The sequence below is a fragment of the Triturus cristatus genome, chromosome 9 (assembly GCF_964204655.1).
Source record: "Triturus cristatus chromosome 9, aTriCri1.1, whole genome shotgun sequence".
Taxonomy (NCBI): Eukaryota; Metazoa; Chordata; class Amphibia; order Caudata; family Salamandridae; genus Triturus; species Triturus cristatus.
In genome coordinates, this window is record NC_140592.1 from 1,160,930,262 (window position 1) to 1,160,949,626 (window position 19,365).

At 45.1% G+C, this 19,365-nt stretch overlaps 1 protein-coding gene across 8 annotated transcripts in view; it reads left to right on the forward strand.

Moving 5' to 3' along the window:
• SMOC1 (SPARC related modular calcium binding 1) overlaps nucleotides 1-19,365 on the forward strand; it is a 798,046-nt gene that overhangs the window by 391,434 nt on the left and 387,247 nt on the right. For 4 of the 8 annotated variants that reach the window (XM_085627133.1, XM_085627137.1, XM_085627134.1 and 1 more), the window contains exons 7-8: nucleotides 3,757-3,837; nucleotides 8,294-8,353. In XM_085627133.1, the coding sequence (XP_085483259.1) occupies nucleotides 3,757-3,837; nucleotides 8,294-8,353 (141 nt within the window). The remainder of the gene's footprint in view (nucleotides 1-3,756; nucleotides 3,838-8,293; nucleotides 8,354-19,365) is intronic. The other 4 variants (XM_085627140.1, XM_085627135.1, XM_085627136.1 and 1 more) reach the window with 1 other exon arrangement.

Below are 19,365 nucleotides of genomic sequence, written 5' to 3' on the forward strand. Positions count from 1 at the left end.
CACTCTCCTGTCTAAAAGTTGTACCCTTTAACGTCGCCCCCTGCTACTATCCCTGAAACATTTTCAATTTCTTCCATCCTTCAAATCCTCCAAAGGCCCCACATGCCCCAAGCATGTTCGACCATTTCATGGCGATCCGACACCTCCCCCTGAACTACCCCTCTAGCTGGTCTTCATTCTGCCACCCTGGAATAACAGGGAGAAGCTGTTTTCCTGCCCCACCCTGAACCTTAACTCCCCTCTTTGTTCAGCCACAGAATGTCTCCTCTTGTGCGAACCATTATGTCCCTCATTTCAGTAAAGTTTCAGGGACTGAAAGCTGGCAATGTCTGCTGAGAACGCTTCTAGATTGTCAGAGGAAAGGGTAACTCATCATAGGGGCGTGCGTGGCACCATGCACAACATGAAATGCTGGAAGGGTGTCAAGTCTTTCCTTCAGAGGGTCACCATGAGGAGGGAAACTCCACAAAGGCGAAGAAACTCATCTGGCAATCTTGTGAAGCTTGATCAAAGATGAAGGTAGCACTGGAGAAACCAGTAAACCATCAAACACCTCCTGGCATCAGCAAGGAAAAAGCAGAAAGCAAGACTATGCCGTGGTCACAGAAGGAAAATGATTGAACATGTTTGAAACAAAAATCAGCGTCAAAATAGTGACAAGGAGTGGAGATCACGCGGAAAAAATTCAGGGACTGAAATGGGTTTCAGCATATGTTTTATTCATAAAGCTCATTAATGCATGCTTCACAGATAGCGACTCGTCAACATTGTGGATTGGGAGACTCAAACATCATCCGACAAACAGACCATCATCCTAGAAAGAGCTAGTTACAAGATTTCGTCCTGCCTCTTTCCAAGACCTCATGGCATTTGTTGGACTATGAAGAACTGACAGAAAACCTTTTATGCTTTAGTCCTTTGCCGATTCACCAGCACCACTCGTGTTTCATTATCCATGTAAAGTCACCTTTTGGTTTGTTAGGATATTCTTCCATAGCCTACCATCAGCAGAATAAAACTCCAAAGACAAAGTCTCGTCCCACTGTTCAGTGAATCACCTGTCACCTCCAAACAAGCTAAACCCTTATGCCCCAGCCTCATCGGAAAACGTTACACCTGCCAATCATTTCCCTTATCCAAAGACCACATACTTATGGCTTTAAAATTCTTCATATAGGCTACTCCCCCCCCCCCCATAAATCTGCCCTTGCCCCTACCTTCAACTGAACTCTATGATGTGGAAAAGCTGCACCTACAGTGGAAAAATCTAGACGCCAACAAAACACCCAGCCAGCCCTCATCGTACAACATGCAAAATTCAAATGGCAACAAAACATGTACTTCTCTCAGTTCCAATTTCTTTGCAGGCACCCCTCTTCGATCAAAACAAACATGGTTTCAACGTTGTCCTCTTGCAACCTGGCTTCCATCCTCAAAGTATTGAGTCTATTTCCAGAAATGTCAACCTGGTCCTTGAGTCTTTTCAGATACCATAGGCACCCCAAAAGCCCCCATTAAAGTCTGAAAATGCCTAATGCCTCTTTTTCAGCTACTCCGCATGTGTAAAATTCATGCCATCTTAATTGCATTATCCACCGACATGTAGTGAACGCAGTGGCGTAATAAAGGCCCCCGCAGTGCGAGGGGCCTGAGCTCCATGGGGACCCCCTCAGCACAGTACCCTGGCCTGAGCGCTCCTGAGTAGGTCCGGAGGGGGGGCCCTCATGGACTTTGCAGGAGGGCCCCCTCAAGTATCGTTACGCCACTGAGTGAACGAAAGTCAGCTACTCTGAAATGAAATAATTGACAGACCCACTCTCCAGCTATGATACTTGAGGGATCATCCTACAGTCTCCTGCCAAAACACTGAGTACTCAGGTTTTTTGTCCCACACTTACCACACTCATGCTCGAACTTGTAGAAGCCCAGTGCATATTACCTTGTTGAGCGCCCATGTTTTCCCAAAGCTGATCCCTGCTTTCTACATAAAGGGTGGTGCATCCCTGAATGGGATGACACTGTACTAGCAGCCCAATTGCAGTGTGCAGGCAGACACCAGCCTTGTAGGCACCATCTACTGCTACCACAGCTTATTATCCAGTTTGATCCACTGACAATTGTGATGCTCAGTTAACTTTGTCATAAACTCCTCACAATATTTCACCTGAAGTGTGGTCATCATCGTTTAACTTTTTAGGAAAGTGAGTATTGGAAGTCAAGCCATTGCAGTTCAGATGGCCAAAAAATGGAACCCATTGCACCTTCATTGAAAGAATTAGACGGATCACTTTGCGTACTGAAACGCACCCAATACTTATTTGTGTTATATTCTACATTAATACTTTTCATGGACTTGATTCTGACTGATTGGGATTAATCTTCAAGACAACAAATGTTTGTGCTTAAGAAGATAACCATTAACATTAATGAGTCAAATAAAACACAAAGTCAAATTATATGAAATACCTTGTTGTAACCTGTCATGTACAACAAATAACTCATCTCTCCATCACCTCAAATGAATATCTCTAATAGTCCTTTGACTCTCCAAAGGTCCCTGAAATATATATTATTACCTATAATCTGCATTACATTTTCACAATTATCCCCATTGACAATTATATTTCTTATTTAATCACTTATGTAAATTGAGAAAGAAATCTAGGCTGACAAAAACACCATGATTTTACTTCTCAGTGCTTTGAATGTGTGTTGTAAGTACTAGAGTGAAGGCTGCCTTTGTGTGCAGGTTACAGCCCTTTATATTTAAGACACACAAAAGAGGCACAAGGAGATGCCCATGACAAATTACATTCTGTGCCTTATGTTAATTTATTTTGCTATATGTCCGAAAACAATTAGGATTACTTTCAATGTGTTTGGTAAGTGTCATTGCTGTCTATGAGACCCATTAAAGCTCTTTACATTATGTAGAATTTGTATATCAGTGTTAAAATGTAATAAACCAAATGACAATAAGCACAAGCCCAGGAGTTGTGCAAGGTCCCATATTTGAATGCGTATGATATAAGCGTGAGCCCTTTGTACACCAGAGAACAAACAGAACCTTAACGTTTCCTATACATTTGTATCTAGCTGTGTAGTCCAATCTAGTCGTAAATCATATAAACATTCACTACTGATATTGCCTTTGATCTGTAAATAATGAGTTTGAATCTGGTAAGTGCAACACAACCTTTCAAAGCATTGTGTAATAGGGACCACTGTACTTTTTGTATCTGGTAAGTGCAACACAACCTTTCAAAGCATTATGGAATAGTGACCACTGTACTTTTTGTATCTGGTAAGTGCAACACAACCTTTCAAAGCATTATGTAATAGTGACCACTGTACTTTTTGTATCTGGTAAGTGCAACACAACTTTTCAAAGCGTTGTGTAATAGTGACCACGATACTTTGCAGTGCTTAAAAAATACAAAGTTGAGGTATGAAGAGCTATATTAAAAATATATTATTATTATTATCAGTATTACTGTTGTTTCATTGATTTTCATGAAAATATATATCACTTAGTTAAAACTTGAAGAGACAGAGAAAATGAAGTCATAATATATGCCTTATTGGAAGTCGGAAAAGTTGGGTAAAGAAACATAGTGAAACATTTAGATCTCCAGTATATTTCCTAAAATAGTATTTTCTTAGATGATGAGGAGTATTACAGATAATAATTTTATCTCAGTTGTTGAAATGCTTTGTGTTTAATATTTTGTTCATTCGATCCCTTCTTCTACTTAGAAATTACAGCTCCTACTCTTTGGATCAAGCATCTAGTTATTAAAGACTCCAAATTGAATGCATCCAGCATGAGAAACTCAGGTATGTATTTGCATTCAATAAATGTGATATATTTCTTAAAAAATGGTTAAGAGAGAATAGCTGTTTTCTTCCCTACAAATCATGGCTGGAAGGTTTGGTTTAGGTTAGTGAACTTCACCTTTCCCAGCAATGCATTGGGAACATTTTGGACTGGATTACAGCCTCTTCTACCTAAGAAATGCATTTTTCATGAATTATTAGCTCTTGCCATGAGTCACACAGGCATTAAATATTGTGCAAACAGTATCACAATCTGCCTAGGATACTGAATAAACACTACTGCTCAACGCTAATTGAGATATTTGTATTTTTAAATTTCCCATACGTATCACCTGCAGTTTTCAAAGTGTTCAGAAAAGAGTCATCAAATTGATGCAATAACAACCTATGTTTTCAGTTATCAGACAAAAGATAACAAGCCTTTGGAACACCTTTACACACCATATGAAAATTGGTGCAGGCTCCTCCTCCATTCTATTCAAACAAACTGATAGAAGTGTGTAGGCATAACCATTTTTTCTACAGTATGCCTTCATATTTGTTGCCTTAACTGTTTTTGCTGGCTGTAGAACTCTGTGTACTTTACCCCTGCTAACCAGTGGCAAAGTGCATGATTCCTTCTTTCAACATGATGAAATCAATATACTCCTAATTGGTATATTTGACTTACATATGGGGCCCTATTAAAATGTACCCAAGGTCTGTATGTTAAATGACACTAGTGGATTGCAGAACCTATTGTGTCATCCACTACAGTGACAATATAAAACATGGCTTCAAGTCTACATTTGTAGACTGACTGTAGTGTAAACACTGCAATTTGACCGGTCAAAAGAAACCCTTTTGATAGGTCAAAACCTCCCTGTTAAATATCAATAGACACTCCTATGTAGGCCTAGTAGTGCTCAAGGCAGGGTGCATGGTATTTAAAAGTAGGACATGTAGAAATGTAATGTAAAGATGCCCTTACAGTAACTACCGCTCAAAAGTTATTTTTCACCAAAAATTCAATTCAATGGTGAAGTCGGAGTTTGGATAAATATTAAGGAGAATTATATTTTACGTTAACGTTTCCCTGCCTGAAGTTTGTGGGGTCTACTATGCATTTGCGCTTCCACTTCTGCCAACCAGTAATTAGTATTTGTATGTGCGAAAGGTGCTAAATGCAATAGGCCGACATGAATTGACAAAGGTGACTTCTTTGAACCTCTCAAAATATGCAGGGTGATGGCTGTAACCATCCTTTTTTACATTACTGGGTCATATCCTGCTTGACATGTCTCCTGGACGTTTGCAAATAACAATGGGGGTGCACTTGAAAGGAAGGGAAACAGGATGCCAAAACAATTCTTGTGTATCCACGGTCTGGTTGATGAAGGGCCTGCTTTGTCTCACCAGACTACTTTCTGGGTTTTTACAAAGTAACAATGGGGGTGCACTTGAAAGGAAGGAAAGCAGGATGCCAGAACAGTTCTTTTGTATCTACTGTCTAGTTGCTGGAAAACTAGGATTTATTTCTGCCAAACATCTGCCTCTTGGCTTATTGGGGGTAACATGGCTTCCTCAAACTGGATTTTAGTGTTAGATGTAGGAGGACACTAGAATTACCATAGTATACATCCCACCTCCAGCCCTCAGAGCCTAGGTTTAGTTTGGCCAAAGACATACACCATCTTAAAAATGCCGCCCAAAGAGGGTAGGGGTGGCCCAGGAATGTTTACCACATTGGTTATGGCATACCCAGGATTCATTCCCACCCAGGCATAAATGTGGCATCCAGAGTCACACACATTAGAACACTGAGGGAGATGGAGGAGGACTGAACCTGCTGTCTGTGACATGAGAAAAACCCTAAAGGACAGGATCTTTCTCCTTCACCCAGGACACAAAAGTGGACTCCAAGGGTCAAAAGGCTGACCTCCTGCACAAGCTACAGGGATACAACAAGCTACAAGGGTCCTTTCTTACAACTACCCAGCTGATCAGTGGAAACCAGACCTGAAAGGGACCCTGCTGTTTTGGTTAGGGCGTACCCAGGATTCATTCCCACCCAGTAGCTCATGCTAGGCATAAATGTGGCATCCAGAGTTACACACATGAGAACAGGATCTTTCTCTTACACCCAGGACAAAGAAGTGGACTCCAAGGGTCATAAGGTGGACCTCCTGTACAAGCTACAGGGATAAAACAAGCTACACAAGTCCTTTCTTACAACTACCCAGCTGATCAGTGGTAGCTGGACCTGGAAGGAACCCTGCAGTTTGGCATCCGCTTAACACCCTGTGAGTCTCTAAGTGCCTCCCCTGAGGTACTGGGGGGCTTTACAAGTGCAATCCTATGGTGAAATGGGACTTAAAGGACTAAAGTCAGAAGGTAATATCTTTGACTAGAACGAACTGGGTTGGTGTATCTGATCCCTGCTCCATTGTGGCCACCCTGTTAGAAAGCGGGTGTTGTTTGGTGAGGGATTGAACCACAATCCTAGTCAGTCTAAGAAGCAGGCAACCCCTAAATTAACCTGTGCTCACCTTCTGGTACTTTGGCACAAAGTGGTCAGGCTTAACTTAGAGTCAAAGTATAAAGTATTTGTGCAACACTTCAAATAGTAAGACAGTGAAAACACCACACAAAATTATTCCATACCACGTTAGAAAACTAGAACTTTTTTAAAATAAATAAAATACCAAAACGGCAACAATCTAATAAGTAGAACTTGAGATCTGAATTTTCAAAGAATAAACTGTAAAATAGCGCTTAGAAGCAATAAGCGCTTATGTGGGCTATCTGGTCATGCCGGGACAAAGTCAAAAGTTCAGGCCGACCACGATAGAGCGCGGATCGGATACAAGGACCCAGGGAGGCCAGCTCAACAAAAGTTACTTGATCCTGGTAGCGGCAAAATCGAAGATGCGGCCCGCAGCCGAAGCGATGTGTCAGTCCCAATCCATGCAGTGAGGGCGATGCGCCCGTCCTGATCCACGCAGTGAGGGCGATGCGCCCGTCCTGATCCACGCAGTGAGGGTGATGCGCTGGTCATGATCCGCACATCAGCAATGATGAGTCGGCTCCGATGAGAAAAGAGATACGATGCGGAGATAGTGCATCGGCATCAAAGATGCAGTCTACGGAGATGCAGAGACCTTGTGCAGAGGTGGTTCCGAAGGTGATATGTCGTAATCGATCCACGCAATAGAAACAATGCACCGGCTCTGGTCATGCAACAGGAGTGATGTGCTGGTTCTGATACACGCAACGGCGCCGATGCCGGGGGTCAACAGAGGATGCGTGGGTTTTGCTGAAGCAAGCACCTCTGTCCTCACTTCCAAGGGTCCAAGACTGGGGTGGCACCACTTGGCAGGATAGACTCACAGATTGCAGAGTCCAGGTGAAGAAGCAGGTAGGGTGGAAGTCTTTTATGTCCCTGAGACTTCAGATCAGGAGGCCAGCCAGCTAGCTCTTGGAGTCACTCTGAATGCAGGTCCAGTGCTTCACAACCAGGCAGGGGAACAGCAGACAGCAGGGCAGCACAGCAAGGCAGGAGTCCAGCAAAGCAGCAGCCCAGCACATAATATTCACAGGTCCAGAAGTGTACTGAGTTGGTGGTGTCAAAGGTCCAGTACTTATACCCAGTTGTGCCTTTGAAGTGGGGGAGACTTCAAAGATATGCCTTTGAAGTGCACAGGGGTCCTCCCTTCCTGCCCTGGCTCCAGACTCACTACAGAGGGGAATGCAGCCCTTTGTGTGGGGACAGGATACTGCCTAGTCAGGTGTTAGTGAGGCTGGGTCCAGCTCCTCCCTCCCATCCTCAAAGGAATGACCATTAAGTTACACCTAAGCTCCCATTGTATGTGGCTGTGTAGGGGGAATACACAAAGCCACCCTTCCCAGACGTGTATACAAGACAGGCAGCAGGCACCAAATGAGTAAAGTAAGAAAATGCCAACTTTCTAAAAGTTATAATGCAAAAATAAGTACATTGCCTAGATCAATTTGAACAATCATATTTTACCATATGAACAAGAATTTAATTTGCATGATCACATTGATTTATCAACACTTGTTATTCATCATCTTATTCGTTGTTTTTTCATCTCAAAAAGGATTTCCACATATCATGCATATCAGAACAAAACATAATTAGACACTGCTAGTGCACATTAGATCCACATGATTGAAAATTCCACAGAACCATAACCACTTTGTGAAAAAAGTTAGAAATTCAATAAAACTGTCTAAAACATTGCTCCATTCCAGCTCAGTTCATTAGGCCAAATAGTGGGGAGTGAATGTCCCAAAAATAATTGTCTATACTCTGTTATTACACTAAAGTCCAGGGGTTGAAAGTCTTTTTCTATATGGAGAGACCCGATTTTTCAAGGGTTGACTCCTCGTACATGTAAATTAATTCAAATCCCTAATGTGACGTTTTGACCTGTTTCAACCTTCTCGATTTTAGGGTCTCCCCAGAATGTTGAACTGGAAGAAGCTGCAGGAGAAATAAAACTTAGAAAAGCAAGTGAGTTGGTGGGATACAAAAAATATGTGTACGCCACCCTTCTAATATCAGCTCACCTTTATTTGATTGTGTTTAAAGATTTTCATCTTCCCTGTTTATTGTTGGTCCTGATGAGACCCTAAAATCGAGAGGGTCGAAAGGCGTCGACACTTCACACTAGGGCTTTAAATTACTTTACATGTACGAGGAGTCAACCCTTGAAAAGTCGGATCTCCCCCTTTAGAACAGAAATGTATCTTCCATGGTTGCAGATAACATTACGGCTCTACAGGATAAAATTAGGAGTGATTTTGTGGAATGGTACAAATTACAATTCTCTGTATAGGGAGAGTACAGACTACTAAGATGACAGTGCATTGGTTCTACTATGTGTTTGGAATGCTGCCCTTACAGAACCCACACACCTTGCTACTCAAACTTGACAAGACTGTGAAACAATATTTACAAAGCACTTGATGGCCATATTTCAATTAACAATCAATCAGGGTTTAGTTGAGTGTGACTACTCACCGATAAGGGTCTCAAGGCGCTGCGGGAGAGGAGGAGGGTCTGTTGTTCAGTCGAAAAGCTAAGTCTTGAGGTCCTTTCTGAATTGAGGCAGAGATGGTGATTGCCTGAGATGCAGAGGAAGGGAGTTCCAGGTCCTTGCAGCAAGGTAGAAGAAGGATCTTTCTTCAGTGGTGGTCCTGCGGATCCGCGGGATGGTGGCAAGGGCCTGAAGGACAGAGCGGATATGTCTGGGGTGGTGTAGAAGGGGAAGCGGTGGTTGAGGTATGTGGGTCCGGCGTTTGGAGGGCTTTGTAGGCATGCGTGAGGAGCTTGTAGGGGATCCTTTTGTTGACCGGGAGCCAGTGGAGGTCTCTTAGGTGGTCGGTGATGTGACAGCAACGAGGGATGTTCAGGATGAGTCTGGTGGAGACGTTTTAGGTGTTTTGCAGCTTCGTTTGGAGTTTTTTCATGGTGCAGGTGTAGAGTGCGTTGCCGTAGTCGAGTCTGCTGCTGATAAGTGCGAGGATGACTGTTTTCCTTGTCTCGGTGGAGATCCACTTGTAGACCTTTTAGAGGAGGCAGAGTGCGTGAAAGCAGGAGGACAAGACTGTGTTGATCTGGTGGTTCATTGAGAGCGAGTAGTTCAGGCTGAGGCCGAGGTTTCGTGCGTGGTCTGTGGGGGGGTTACAAGCGCTACGGGCCACCAGGAGTCATACCAGGTGGAGGGGTTAGAACCCAGGCATGAGAACATCTGGAAAATTCAGGCTATATGCTGCTCAGGAGCGTAGCCTGATCGATAAGAGTGGGGGGGTGAGCTTCAAATTTCCCAACAATCATGTTGGGATATCATGTTAAAACACATTATATGTGAAGCAGGACATGCGGGGGGCTTAAGAGGCAGTGGAAAGAGAGAGAAGAGTGGATTGTTATGTGCACTTAAAACACACATTTTTTCAAACTAATCAACATTTTTTAAGGCCTTTAAAACTGAGAAAAGCAAGAGTGTGTGTGTATTTGTCAGTGTGGATATGTAAAAATCCCAGGTAAAATCCGACACTTCACCATACCCTACTGAAACTACTTGTATCCAACTATTTACAACAGACTTTTTTTTAGATGAGTAACACTGCTGCACTGTGAGACTCAATAATACATACTTACCTAAGTAAATGGGTACTGATTTCATGTCTTCATAACATATGACTGCTTACTTGCATTTAGGTCCTCTAGAGGGTGTCCTCAGGCCTAAATGGTAATAAACTTTCCACAGAATATGCAGGAAATTGTCTAGCTTATTTGATATGCCTGATCAAGAACTATGGGAATCAAGGCTTAAATTCAGTTTCTTCAGGGTGTTACATGATTGTCACTGGTCACTCAACAAACTTCACAAGGTCAACCAGAATCTAACCCCTAATTGCTGGAGGTGTAACGTCATGATAGGAGACATGACCCATTTGCTATGGGACTATCCTGCCATAACTGTGTATTGAAATAAGGTATAATCCACAATGATCACCATCAGTGGCATTTAATTGGCACAAAGAAAGAAAGAAAGATTGTTTTTTTATTGTTTAAGCGAGTAAACAATTTACAAATAAACAGTTTTTTTAAAAGCACCGCTGCTGTCCAAATAAGGAGATAAAAATATATATTGATAAAAAGAACCCATGTTTACATCCTTGTTACAAATGACCTATTGATGAACGTGGGGGGGGGGGGGGGGGGGTGAAGACCAATTAAAGTGTGGAGTACAAATGCTGATGTCCCAGAGGAGCTTTGAGTGGGGTCTAAGAGTTAGTCAGGGTGGGCCTATACAGAATGCACACTGTGAATGAGAGTGGTGTAAGGTTTGCAGTGGGTCCCGCTTTCCCTCCCGTTTTATTGAAGTTAACCTAGGAGAGTCATGCCAGGCCAGTTCCTTTTCCAAGGTCTCGCCGTATAATAGCCCATTATCATTTTTTGAGAAAAGGAGGCAGACTGAGAATCTTCAAAACGAGGGAAGAGTAGGTCAACAAGCTCCTTAACATATTTTCCAAACCTCTATATGGTTCTTATATCGGCGTGGGAGAATCACAGCAGCTATGGCTCCAGGCAAAAGCAAACTGCCTTCATTACATAAACTGGTTTCAAAAGAGACCTCCAGGGGGCATCAAGTGTAGAACAGAAGGTGTAACCATAATTCTTTATTATAGTTCAGAGTCTGCAGGTCCCCTCCTTGCCCAGAGGGGCCCATGAGTTAAAGTCAACTTCTGGCAGGCCTAGCAGGCGCATGAATAAGATGTCTTTGCAGGCCTGTTTATTTATGGCTTCTGAGAAGTATGGTTGTGGCTTCCCTGGTAGATGGGAATTGATCAGAGGAGACAGAATGCTGGAGGACTTTAAGGAGCGAGTGTCCAGCAAATACGAGGTTGATTGCAGCTGCCTATCGATAGCCCGTTTCTAGGCTGTGTAAGGAATAGCATCTGATTTTAATGCTGATCCTTCAATTTGTAGAGAGCCAATTGCTTTTTGAACTTGTTGATGCCAGGGGTTCCCAGAGCTCTCAAATGTCTCTATCAGACGAGCTTTGAGTGAGTTTGCTGGTGCTTTTATAAAATTTCAGGGTGTTAGCCTCACAGGTTAGAGTTTGACTCGAGAGGCCAAGTTCCAGGTGCAGTCTGGTCCTCTGGATATATCTAGGCAGTTGAAATAGTCTTCTGTAGACCGTGCATTGAGCATATTCTAGGCTGAGGGCACAGGCCTCGGGAAAAGCCTGTTACCCATAATGTGGTGTCGGAAGGAGAGGGGCCTTAATGACCTTCAGGATAGGTGCAGCCAAGGCTCTGTTTAGATTCTTATTGAGACAGGTGAGACCATAAAGGATTGTCTCCAACTTTCTTTTTCAAGGTGACTAAATGGGTAGTCGATTTGGAGGTCTTGCTGAACCATACTCCCAGGTAATTATACATGGTCGTTGTTTTGATGATCGTGGCCCCTATGCGCCACGTTAGGATTTATTTTTATGGTGCCCAAAAATCAGGTTCGTAAGTAAATTTGTTTCATTATATTCTGGAGTTTGCTCAATGCTCGCTGGATCCCGACTTTGGTATGGTCCATTATGACGATGTCATCAGCATACTGTAGGATGTGTAGGTTTGAATGGCCTAGTTGGGGCGATACCAGGCAACTGCTCTCTAGAAATATGCCCAAGTCGGCTCTGTATAAGTTGAAGAGGAGTGGGGCAAATAAATGTAAATGTAAATCCAGTATTTGTAAAGCGCGAACAGTTACCCGAAGGCATCCCAGCGCTGGGGGCCGTCGGGAAGATTAAGCAAGCTATTGCCCAGAGTCACATGGTGCTGGGCTGACCTGCCGCCGGTGCCTGGGATCGAACCGTGAGCCGCAGATTCCAGCGTCAGTCGCCCTGACCATGGACCCACACCTCTTCCCAAGGACGCACCCCTGCTTCAGGCGCCATCAATTATGATTTTAGGGGTTACGGTGTGGGGGCCTGTTCTCACACGGACCCATCTTGAATACAGAGTAATGATGTCCCCAAGTAATTTTGTGGGTACCCCCTATGTGTTTCGTTTTCTCCAAAGCGGGTTGCATTCTACCTTAATGAACACGGCACTGTAGTCGATAAAACAGCTGAAAAGTGGAAGCTGACTTTTTTGGGTGCTTAGTTACTCAGAATGTTAAGTGCAGTAATGTTGTCAGTAATTGAAGAGGCAGCAAGAAACTCAGTTTGAAAAAAATGACAAAACGTGATTTTCCACGGCCCAGTACTCTAGCTGTTTGTGAAGAGAGCGGTAATAAACTTTGGCCCCTAGGTCTAAGAGGGCTATCAGTCAAAAGTTAGATGGAATTGTCGGATCTTCTTTCTTGAAAATCGGGCACAGTTCAGAGCCCCTCCACAAGTCTGGAATTTGCACAGTGAGAAAGGCTTGATTGAAGAAGGGGGTCAACACCTTTGCCCAGACCTCCAAGGCACATTTGAATCTTCCATCCAGATGGCCATTAGGGCTTGGAGCTCCATCGCTTTTCATGGCTTTTATGTGTTTGCAGACCTGGGCCAGCATGGCCAGGACCTGTGTGTTTCCTGATGTTTGACTTGCAGTCCTCTTATTGGGAGCGTCATGTGTTGCTGTTGGCTGGGTGGTGTATAGTGCTTTTACATGTCGCACCCAGGATCCCTCTGAAATAGCACAGTATCTGGTGCAGTTAGGAGTTTTGAATTTATTGATATAGTTCCAAAAATGGATTACGCTTTTTTCCTGCAACATTTGATGTATTTTTAGCCATTCCTTTTGTTCTAAGTTTTTATTTTCCTCCCAAGTTGTTTTTTGTGTGCAAGTTCTTAGCAGGATTTGCAGTGGGGTTGAGCTTATGAATACATATAGACCTTCTTGGTGCTCTTCGTGCGATGACGTTGGCCTATAACTCAGGTCCAGGGCCTTTAACAAGTGGTATATCCCTTCGCTGTGGGTTATAAGGCTATAATATAGGTGACCAAGTGACTCAACATTTGAAAACAGAGGTTTTAACATTGCTCGCAACAGTAATCTGTTGCATCATAATCACTATTAGGAACTCATCTGCATGAACTAAATAACCTGGGAAGTAGCAGAGAGATCTTGTGTCTTTTTTTTTTTTTTAAACATATGTTTATTGGCATTTTGTTAAGTAAATAGTATTTGCTTTACAATAACAGGAGCATCAGAGTCATAAATTACAATACAACATGTCACGTGAAAGCAAAGCCTAGGATCACGTCTTGGACGCTGTTTTGCCAATCTGTGGAAAGGAGACAACCTATAGTGACCAATACAGTTTCAGACAGTTCATATGCGTAGTATGACCTTTCCTCCACTATGTGATTACACCGTCCATAGCATCGTGACGAATTTACGCTCTGCCCTTACAAGCGGGAAGGTACTCCAAAGAGAAAAAAAAAAGAAGAAAAGTCAAAACAATTAACCCAATATTCCCCCTATGCCCTCCTCCCTCCCACTAACAAGGTGTGTGTTGGTGACTCTACTGATGAAGGTTGGGTATATGGCTGGGCAGCTACGTAGGATGTTAGAATTGAAAGAAATGCATGTCCCTAAGAGACGGGGCACACCACCAGCAGTAGGCCCCCTGTAAGGAAGGCGACTAATGGTCCCCACTTGTATTCAAAGCTTTTATAGTTGTTGCGGAATATGTCCGCCATTCTTTCTAGGCAGAGGAGTTTCCAGATGTGCGCGTGCCATATTGAGAGGGTAGGGGCTGCCTTCCTCTTCCATGCTGATGCGATTGTTAGTTTTGCTGTGTCTATACACTTCCACATGATGGCTTTGTCGGCCCTGGTCTGGTGTTCGAGAGAGGGATCTCGAATACCTAGGAGGATTCCCTCCATGGTGGTCGGTATAGGATATCCCAACATAGTTTTAAGTTGTGCTAAGATTTCCTCCCAGAAGAGACATATGGTGGGGCAATCCCACCAGATATGTTGGAAATCACTCAGTAGCCCACAGCCCCTCCAACATCTATCGGACGTGCTCAGGAAGAGTCTTTTGAGTTTGGCAGGGTGAAGTTACCAGTCCATTAGAGTTTTTAATTGTGCTTCCCTGAGCTCTAGGGAGTGATTGAATTTCGATATATCGGCCCAGAGTGCCGTTCATTCCCTGTCATGTATGTCTCGCTGCAGCAGGCCCTCCCACATAGCCATGTATCTCGGTTGAGCCGCGTGTGGTGGAAAGTAGATAATTGTAGAGGAAGGAGAGCACCCCTTTCATTTAACCCACTGTTCTCACGTACTTCTCAAATACCGTTTTCTCCCTCATAGCATTATCCCGTACGTAAGGGGTGAGTGCCCTGTGTCGCAGTTGAAGGTAGTGGAAGTGTTCTTCTGGTGGTAAGTGGAATTCCCGTCTGCAATTATTAAAGGTTAGGATGTCGTAATTATAGAATAAGTGATCAAGCATAATGCAGCCTCCCTCTTTCCAAGCCTCGAACAGGCCTTCATGTAGGGCTGGCGGAAAGGCCGGGTTAAAGTGGATCGGGGTGTATGGGAAAGGGAACGTGGTTCAAGCCTCATCTCCTGATATGGAGTTCCACACCTTAGGTACAGTGCCCGTGGGGTGCTAATGATTACATTCGCTGGCCGTTTTTGGGGGGGTTTCCAAATCAGATCCCACACCATCCCCCCGCCAATCCCCTGTCCATATGAAGCCAATGCTTCTCTGATTCTCTAAATCTCGTTTAAACCACTCTATAACAATCCGCAATTGAGCCGCTTTATAATATAAACCTATATCTGGCAGCCCCACCCCCCCTTTCGTTCTAGGGCGCTGCAAAATGGAGAAGAATAATCGGGCCCGCCCTCCCTGCCAAATGAACTTTGTAAGCAGAGATTTGATTTTAGGCAGAAAGGTCGCATCTAAGTCTATGGGTAGGGCCTGAAAGAGATACAACAATTTGGGCAGCAGTGTCCTCTTGTATTTGGAGGAGCGCAGTCGGGAAATTGGCTTTATAGAGCCCTTCCACTCGAGGTGTCAGTTGAATCCCCAGGTATTGGAGGGAGCGGCTTGACCACTACAAAGGGGATTGGGATTGGATAACGCGCGCCTCAGCATCCGGGAGTGTAAGATTAAGTACATAGGATTTGTCGAGATTGACCTTTAAGCCAGCTACGACTTTGAATTTGGCTAGTTCCAGTTGCAGGGCAGGGAGTGAGTGTGACGGGTCTGTGAGGGTCAGGAGCACATCGTCCACAAAGAGCTACATTTTGTGATCGTCCCCTCCGAAGGGTATGCCGAGAATCGCCAAGTAATTTCGGATGGACATTGCGAACGGTTGAATACTCATCCCAAATAACAGAGGTGACAAAGGGCACCCCTGTCTGGTGCCCCTCGTAAGGGAGAACGCGGCCGATAGCACTCCATTGACATGAACCTGGGAGCGGGGCTATGAGTAGTTGGCCTTAATCATGCGGATTAATTTGTCGAAGGCCGTAAGGACGCGTAAGGACGCGAAAGAGGAATGCAGAATCCACCTGATCAAATGCCTTCTTGACATCAAGCCCCACCAAGACCGCTGGTATCTCCCGTTTTTTGGCTTTCTCAATTAGATGTATTATACGTCTAATATTATCATGTGTCTGCCGCCCCTTGATAAAGCCAGACTAATCGGGGTGGATCAGATCTGGCAACAAGTCCTGTATCCGATAGTAGAGTACATCTTCGCATCTAGATTTAAAAGCGCTATTGGACAGTAAGAAGCACAGAGGTGTACATTTTTCCTGGGTTTGGGAATGACCGTGACCACCGCTTCAGCAATCGAGGGGGTCACTTCACCTGTCTCTGCCATCTGGTAAAAAAGGCGTGTGAGGTGAGGGATGAGGTTGGGGGCAAAGGTTTTATAAAAGTGGGCTGTGAGGCCGTCCGGTCCTGGGGCCTTGTGTAGTTTAACAGCTGCAATGGTCTCACCCACCTCTTCCACAGTGATAGGGGCCGAATGTTTATCATTCATGGCTTGTGAAATTCGGGAGAACCGCAGGGCCCGAAGATAGCTATCCTGCAGGTCCAGTTCTTTGGGTTCCTCGTTGTAGAGTGTCTTATAAAATGATCCAAAGAGGTCCGCCTTTTCCCTATCTGAGTGAACTAGGCCATTATTCCCATCTCGCATGCCCCCAATGTATTCCCTCTCTCGTTTCTCTCTTAGTTGCCTCGCCAAGTGTTTGCCTATTTTGTTCCCTTGAGTGTAAGAGACGTGGCGTAGTTTTAAGAGCGTGTATTCTGCCCTGTTGTTATAGATCGCCTTTAGCTTACCGCACAGTGCTGTGAGGGAGCACAGAGTCACCCTGGTGGGATTGTTCTTGTGTGCCGACTCCGCCTATTCTAACTCCTTTTCTAGTCCTTCCCTTTTCCGCACCCATTGTTTATTCAGGGTGGAGTTAGGTTCTATATACTTCCCTCGAATAACTGCCCTAAAGGCGTCCCAAGTGTTACCCGGGGAGGTGTCTTCAGGCCTGTTCACCTTAAAGTACTCTGTGATTGTGTCCCTTAGTTCAGTACGCAGTACACTATCTTGTGTAAGAGAGATCGGGAAGTACCATTTGGGGTCGTAGTTGGGGCTGATCCCCACTGTAAGCAGTTCGATAGCGGACAATGATCCGAAATGACAAGGGGGAAGATCTTGGCCTCACTAAGCTTGCCCACCAATCTTTGGTTGATAAAAATATAGTTGAAGCGTGAGTAGGTGTGGTGTACATGCGAATAAAATGTGTATTCTCTAGTTTGGGGATATAGTGTATGCCAAGCGTCCCGCAGACCAAAGTCATGCATTCTTTGCTTGATTTCTGCAGGGAAGGAGCCAGTTTCGGCTCTGTGTGAGTGAGTGCTGTCTAAATCGGGTTGCCAAGTAAGATTAAAATCCCCCAGTAAATCGTTGGCCATTCTACAAAGTGCTCCATTTTATCAAGTAGGGAAAGCTTGTTTGGCCCGCGTTCGGGGCATACGCTGCTATAAAGGTGCATAGTGTGCCCCTCAGTGTGCCTTTAACCAGGACCATCCTTCCCTCCTTGTCTGACTGGATGTCTAGCGGTTGGAATTTCGTCGAAGCATGAAATAATAGTGCCACTCCCCGGTGCTTGGTATGTGCTGACGATCTATAAATAAGGGGGTACATTTTGTGCCACTATATCAAAGTGATACTCTGATGGGTTGATAGATGGCGTGACCAGAGTTCCCAGCCGCGTCCACCTCGGGGGGGGGGGGCTCCCAAGTATCTCAGATTGCCAGTTGCATTAGTCACTACTCTTGAGCATCGTCCGGATTCTGCCAATTCAAAGACCCTCCAGGAGAGCCAGCAGACACGGTCTTCGCTTGCGTTGATATGACTCTCTATGCACGGAAACACAGATCGATGCTCTTGTAGTTGTGCGATCGCAAGTGGCGTAACAAAGGTCTCACTTGTGGTTTCCTCTCATGGACGTGAACCATTTCACAGAGGATGAATTATTACGGCTAGACCCCTGCGAGTCACCTGCCGCTGTTTCAGGATCAGTACCCAAGAGACCCAATAGGTCCAGACCTTCCTTTAGATCGGATATGTGGCGTTGTTTGTTGTTAAATTCGAAGCTCAGGCCAAACGGATAAGTCCAGCGATACCTGAATTTGTCATCTCGTAGTTTGGTTGTGATGGGTCGGAACAGCTACCTCCTCGCTAATGTTGTGGGGGTCACGTCCTGATAGATGCTGCAATGAGCCCCTGGAAGGAGATCGTGTTCTTTTTTCTAGCAGCTGAGAGGACTGCCTCCTTCACCTTGTAGGAGTGAAATTTTGCAAGGACATCTCTTGTGCGTTTCTGTTCTCCACCTGTTGGGTCGCCGACTCTGTGCACCCGCTCAAGCTTGATTTTAAGGACTTGTGGACTGACAATTTCTGCAAAGAGGACTTCTAGGAACGCTTCCAGATCTGGCCCTTCCGCACCCTCCTCCAGGTCTCGGGCTCACAGGTTGTCTCGCCGTGCCCTGTTTTCGAGGATCTGCCTTCAATTGGGTTTGGTACAGTTGGTCTTGTAGGGCGCGTACTGTGTCCTGTATGTTGGAGGTGCGTTTGTCTACTTCCTGGGTTTGTTCCTCCAGCTCCACCACTCTGACTCCCACGTAGTACTCATCCCTTTGGAGGGTGGCCATGCGATCATTGAGGTCCCTTTTCAGTTGATCCATGGAGTCCTTAATGTCCTAGCTGAGCTCCTTCCGAAGCTCTGCTTTGAAATCGCGGAGAGAGGTCATAACATCCTCTTTGGTGAAAGCCATTGTGTCAGAGTCGACTTCGCGGTCTGTTGATGGGAGTTTATCTGCTGGTGCGAAGAAACGGGATACCCCGGTCGTGGCTTTGGGCACTGTTTTATTAGGCGGCATAGAGGCGGGCCCAACGTCAACCCCGTCACCGTTGCGTTCCCGCTACGGTCTCCGTAGGCGACCTGTATAGGTAGCCAGTGGACCTCAGTGCTTGTACCCTCGGTGATCCCTCAAGTCCTTCAGGCGTACTACGCCCGTCGCTTTGGCGTCCGGGTGCAGGTTCCGCTCCTTAAAACGTGCTCTTCAGCTTCTCCTCTCTGAGCTCGTGGGTCACCTCCTTTTAAGTCTCCCTCCCCCTCCTCCTCCAGGTGTGTTTAATTAAGGGCGTCGTCCCCACCGGGTAGGTCGCTACTAACCCGGTGCCTGCCTCCGCACCACCACTCTCCCGTTTGCTGATACCTAAGGCGAAGGTGCGGGAGGGTCCAAGGCTCAGCCTGCACACAGGAGGGTGATCCCCATAAACTCACCGCCAAGGGCCATGGTGCTTCTCTGCACACCTAGGAAAAAGATGGCAGCCCCCTGTGATATGGAAATGTAACTCATTCTCGAGCTGCTATATACCAGTCAAACGGGATCATTAGCAGAAATTAAATTCTCCACGCAGGTCGACACTCCAAGGAAATCGACATCGCAATACACCATCCAAACTTCATTTTTCCCAAGAGGATACCCGGTCAAGCCTCGTGAGCTA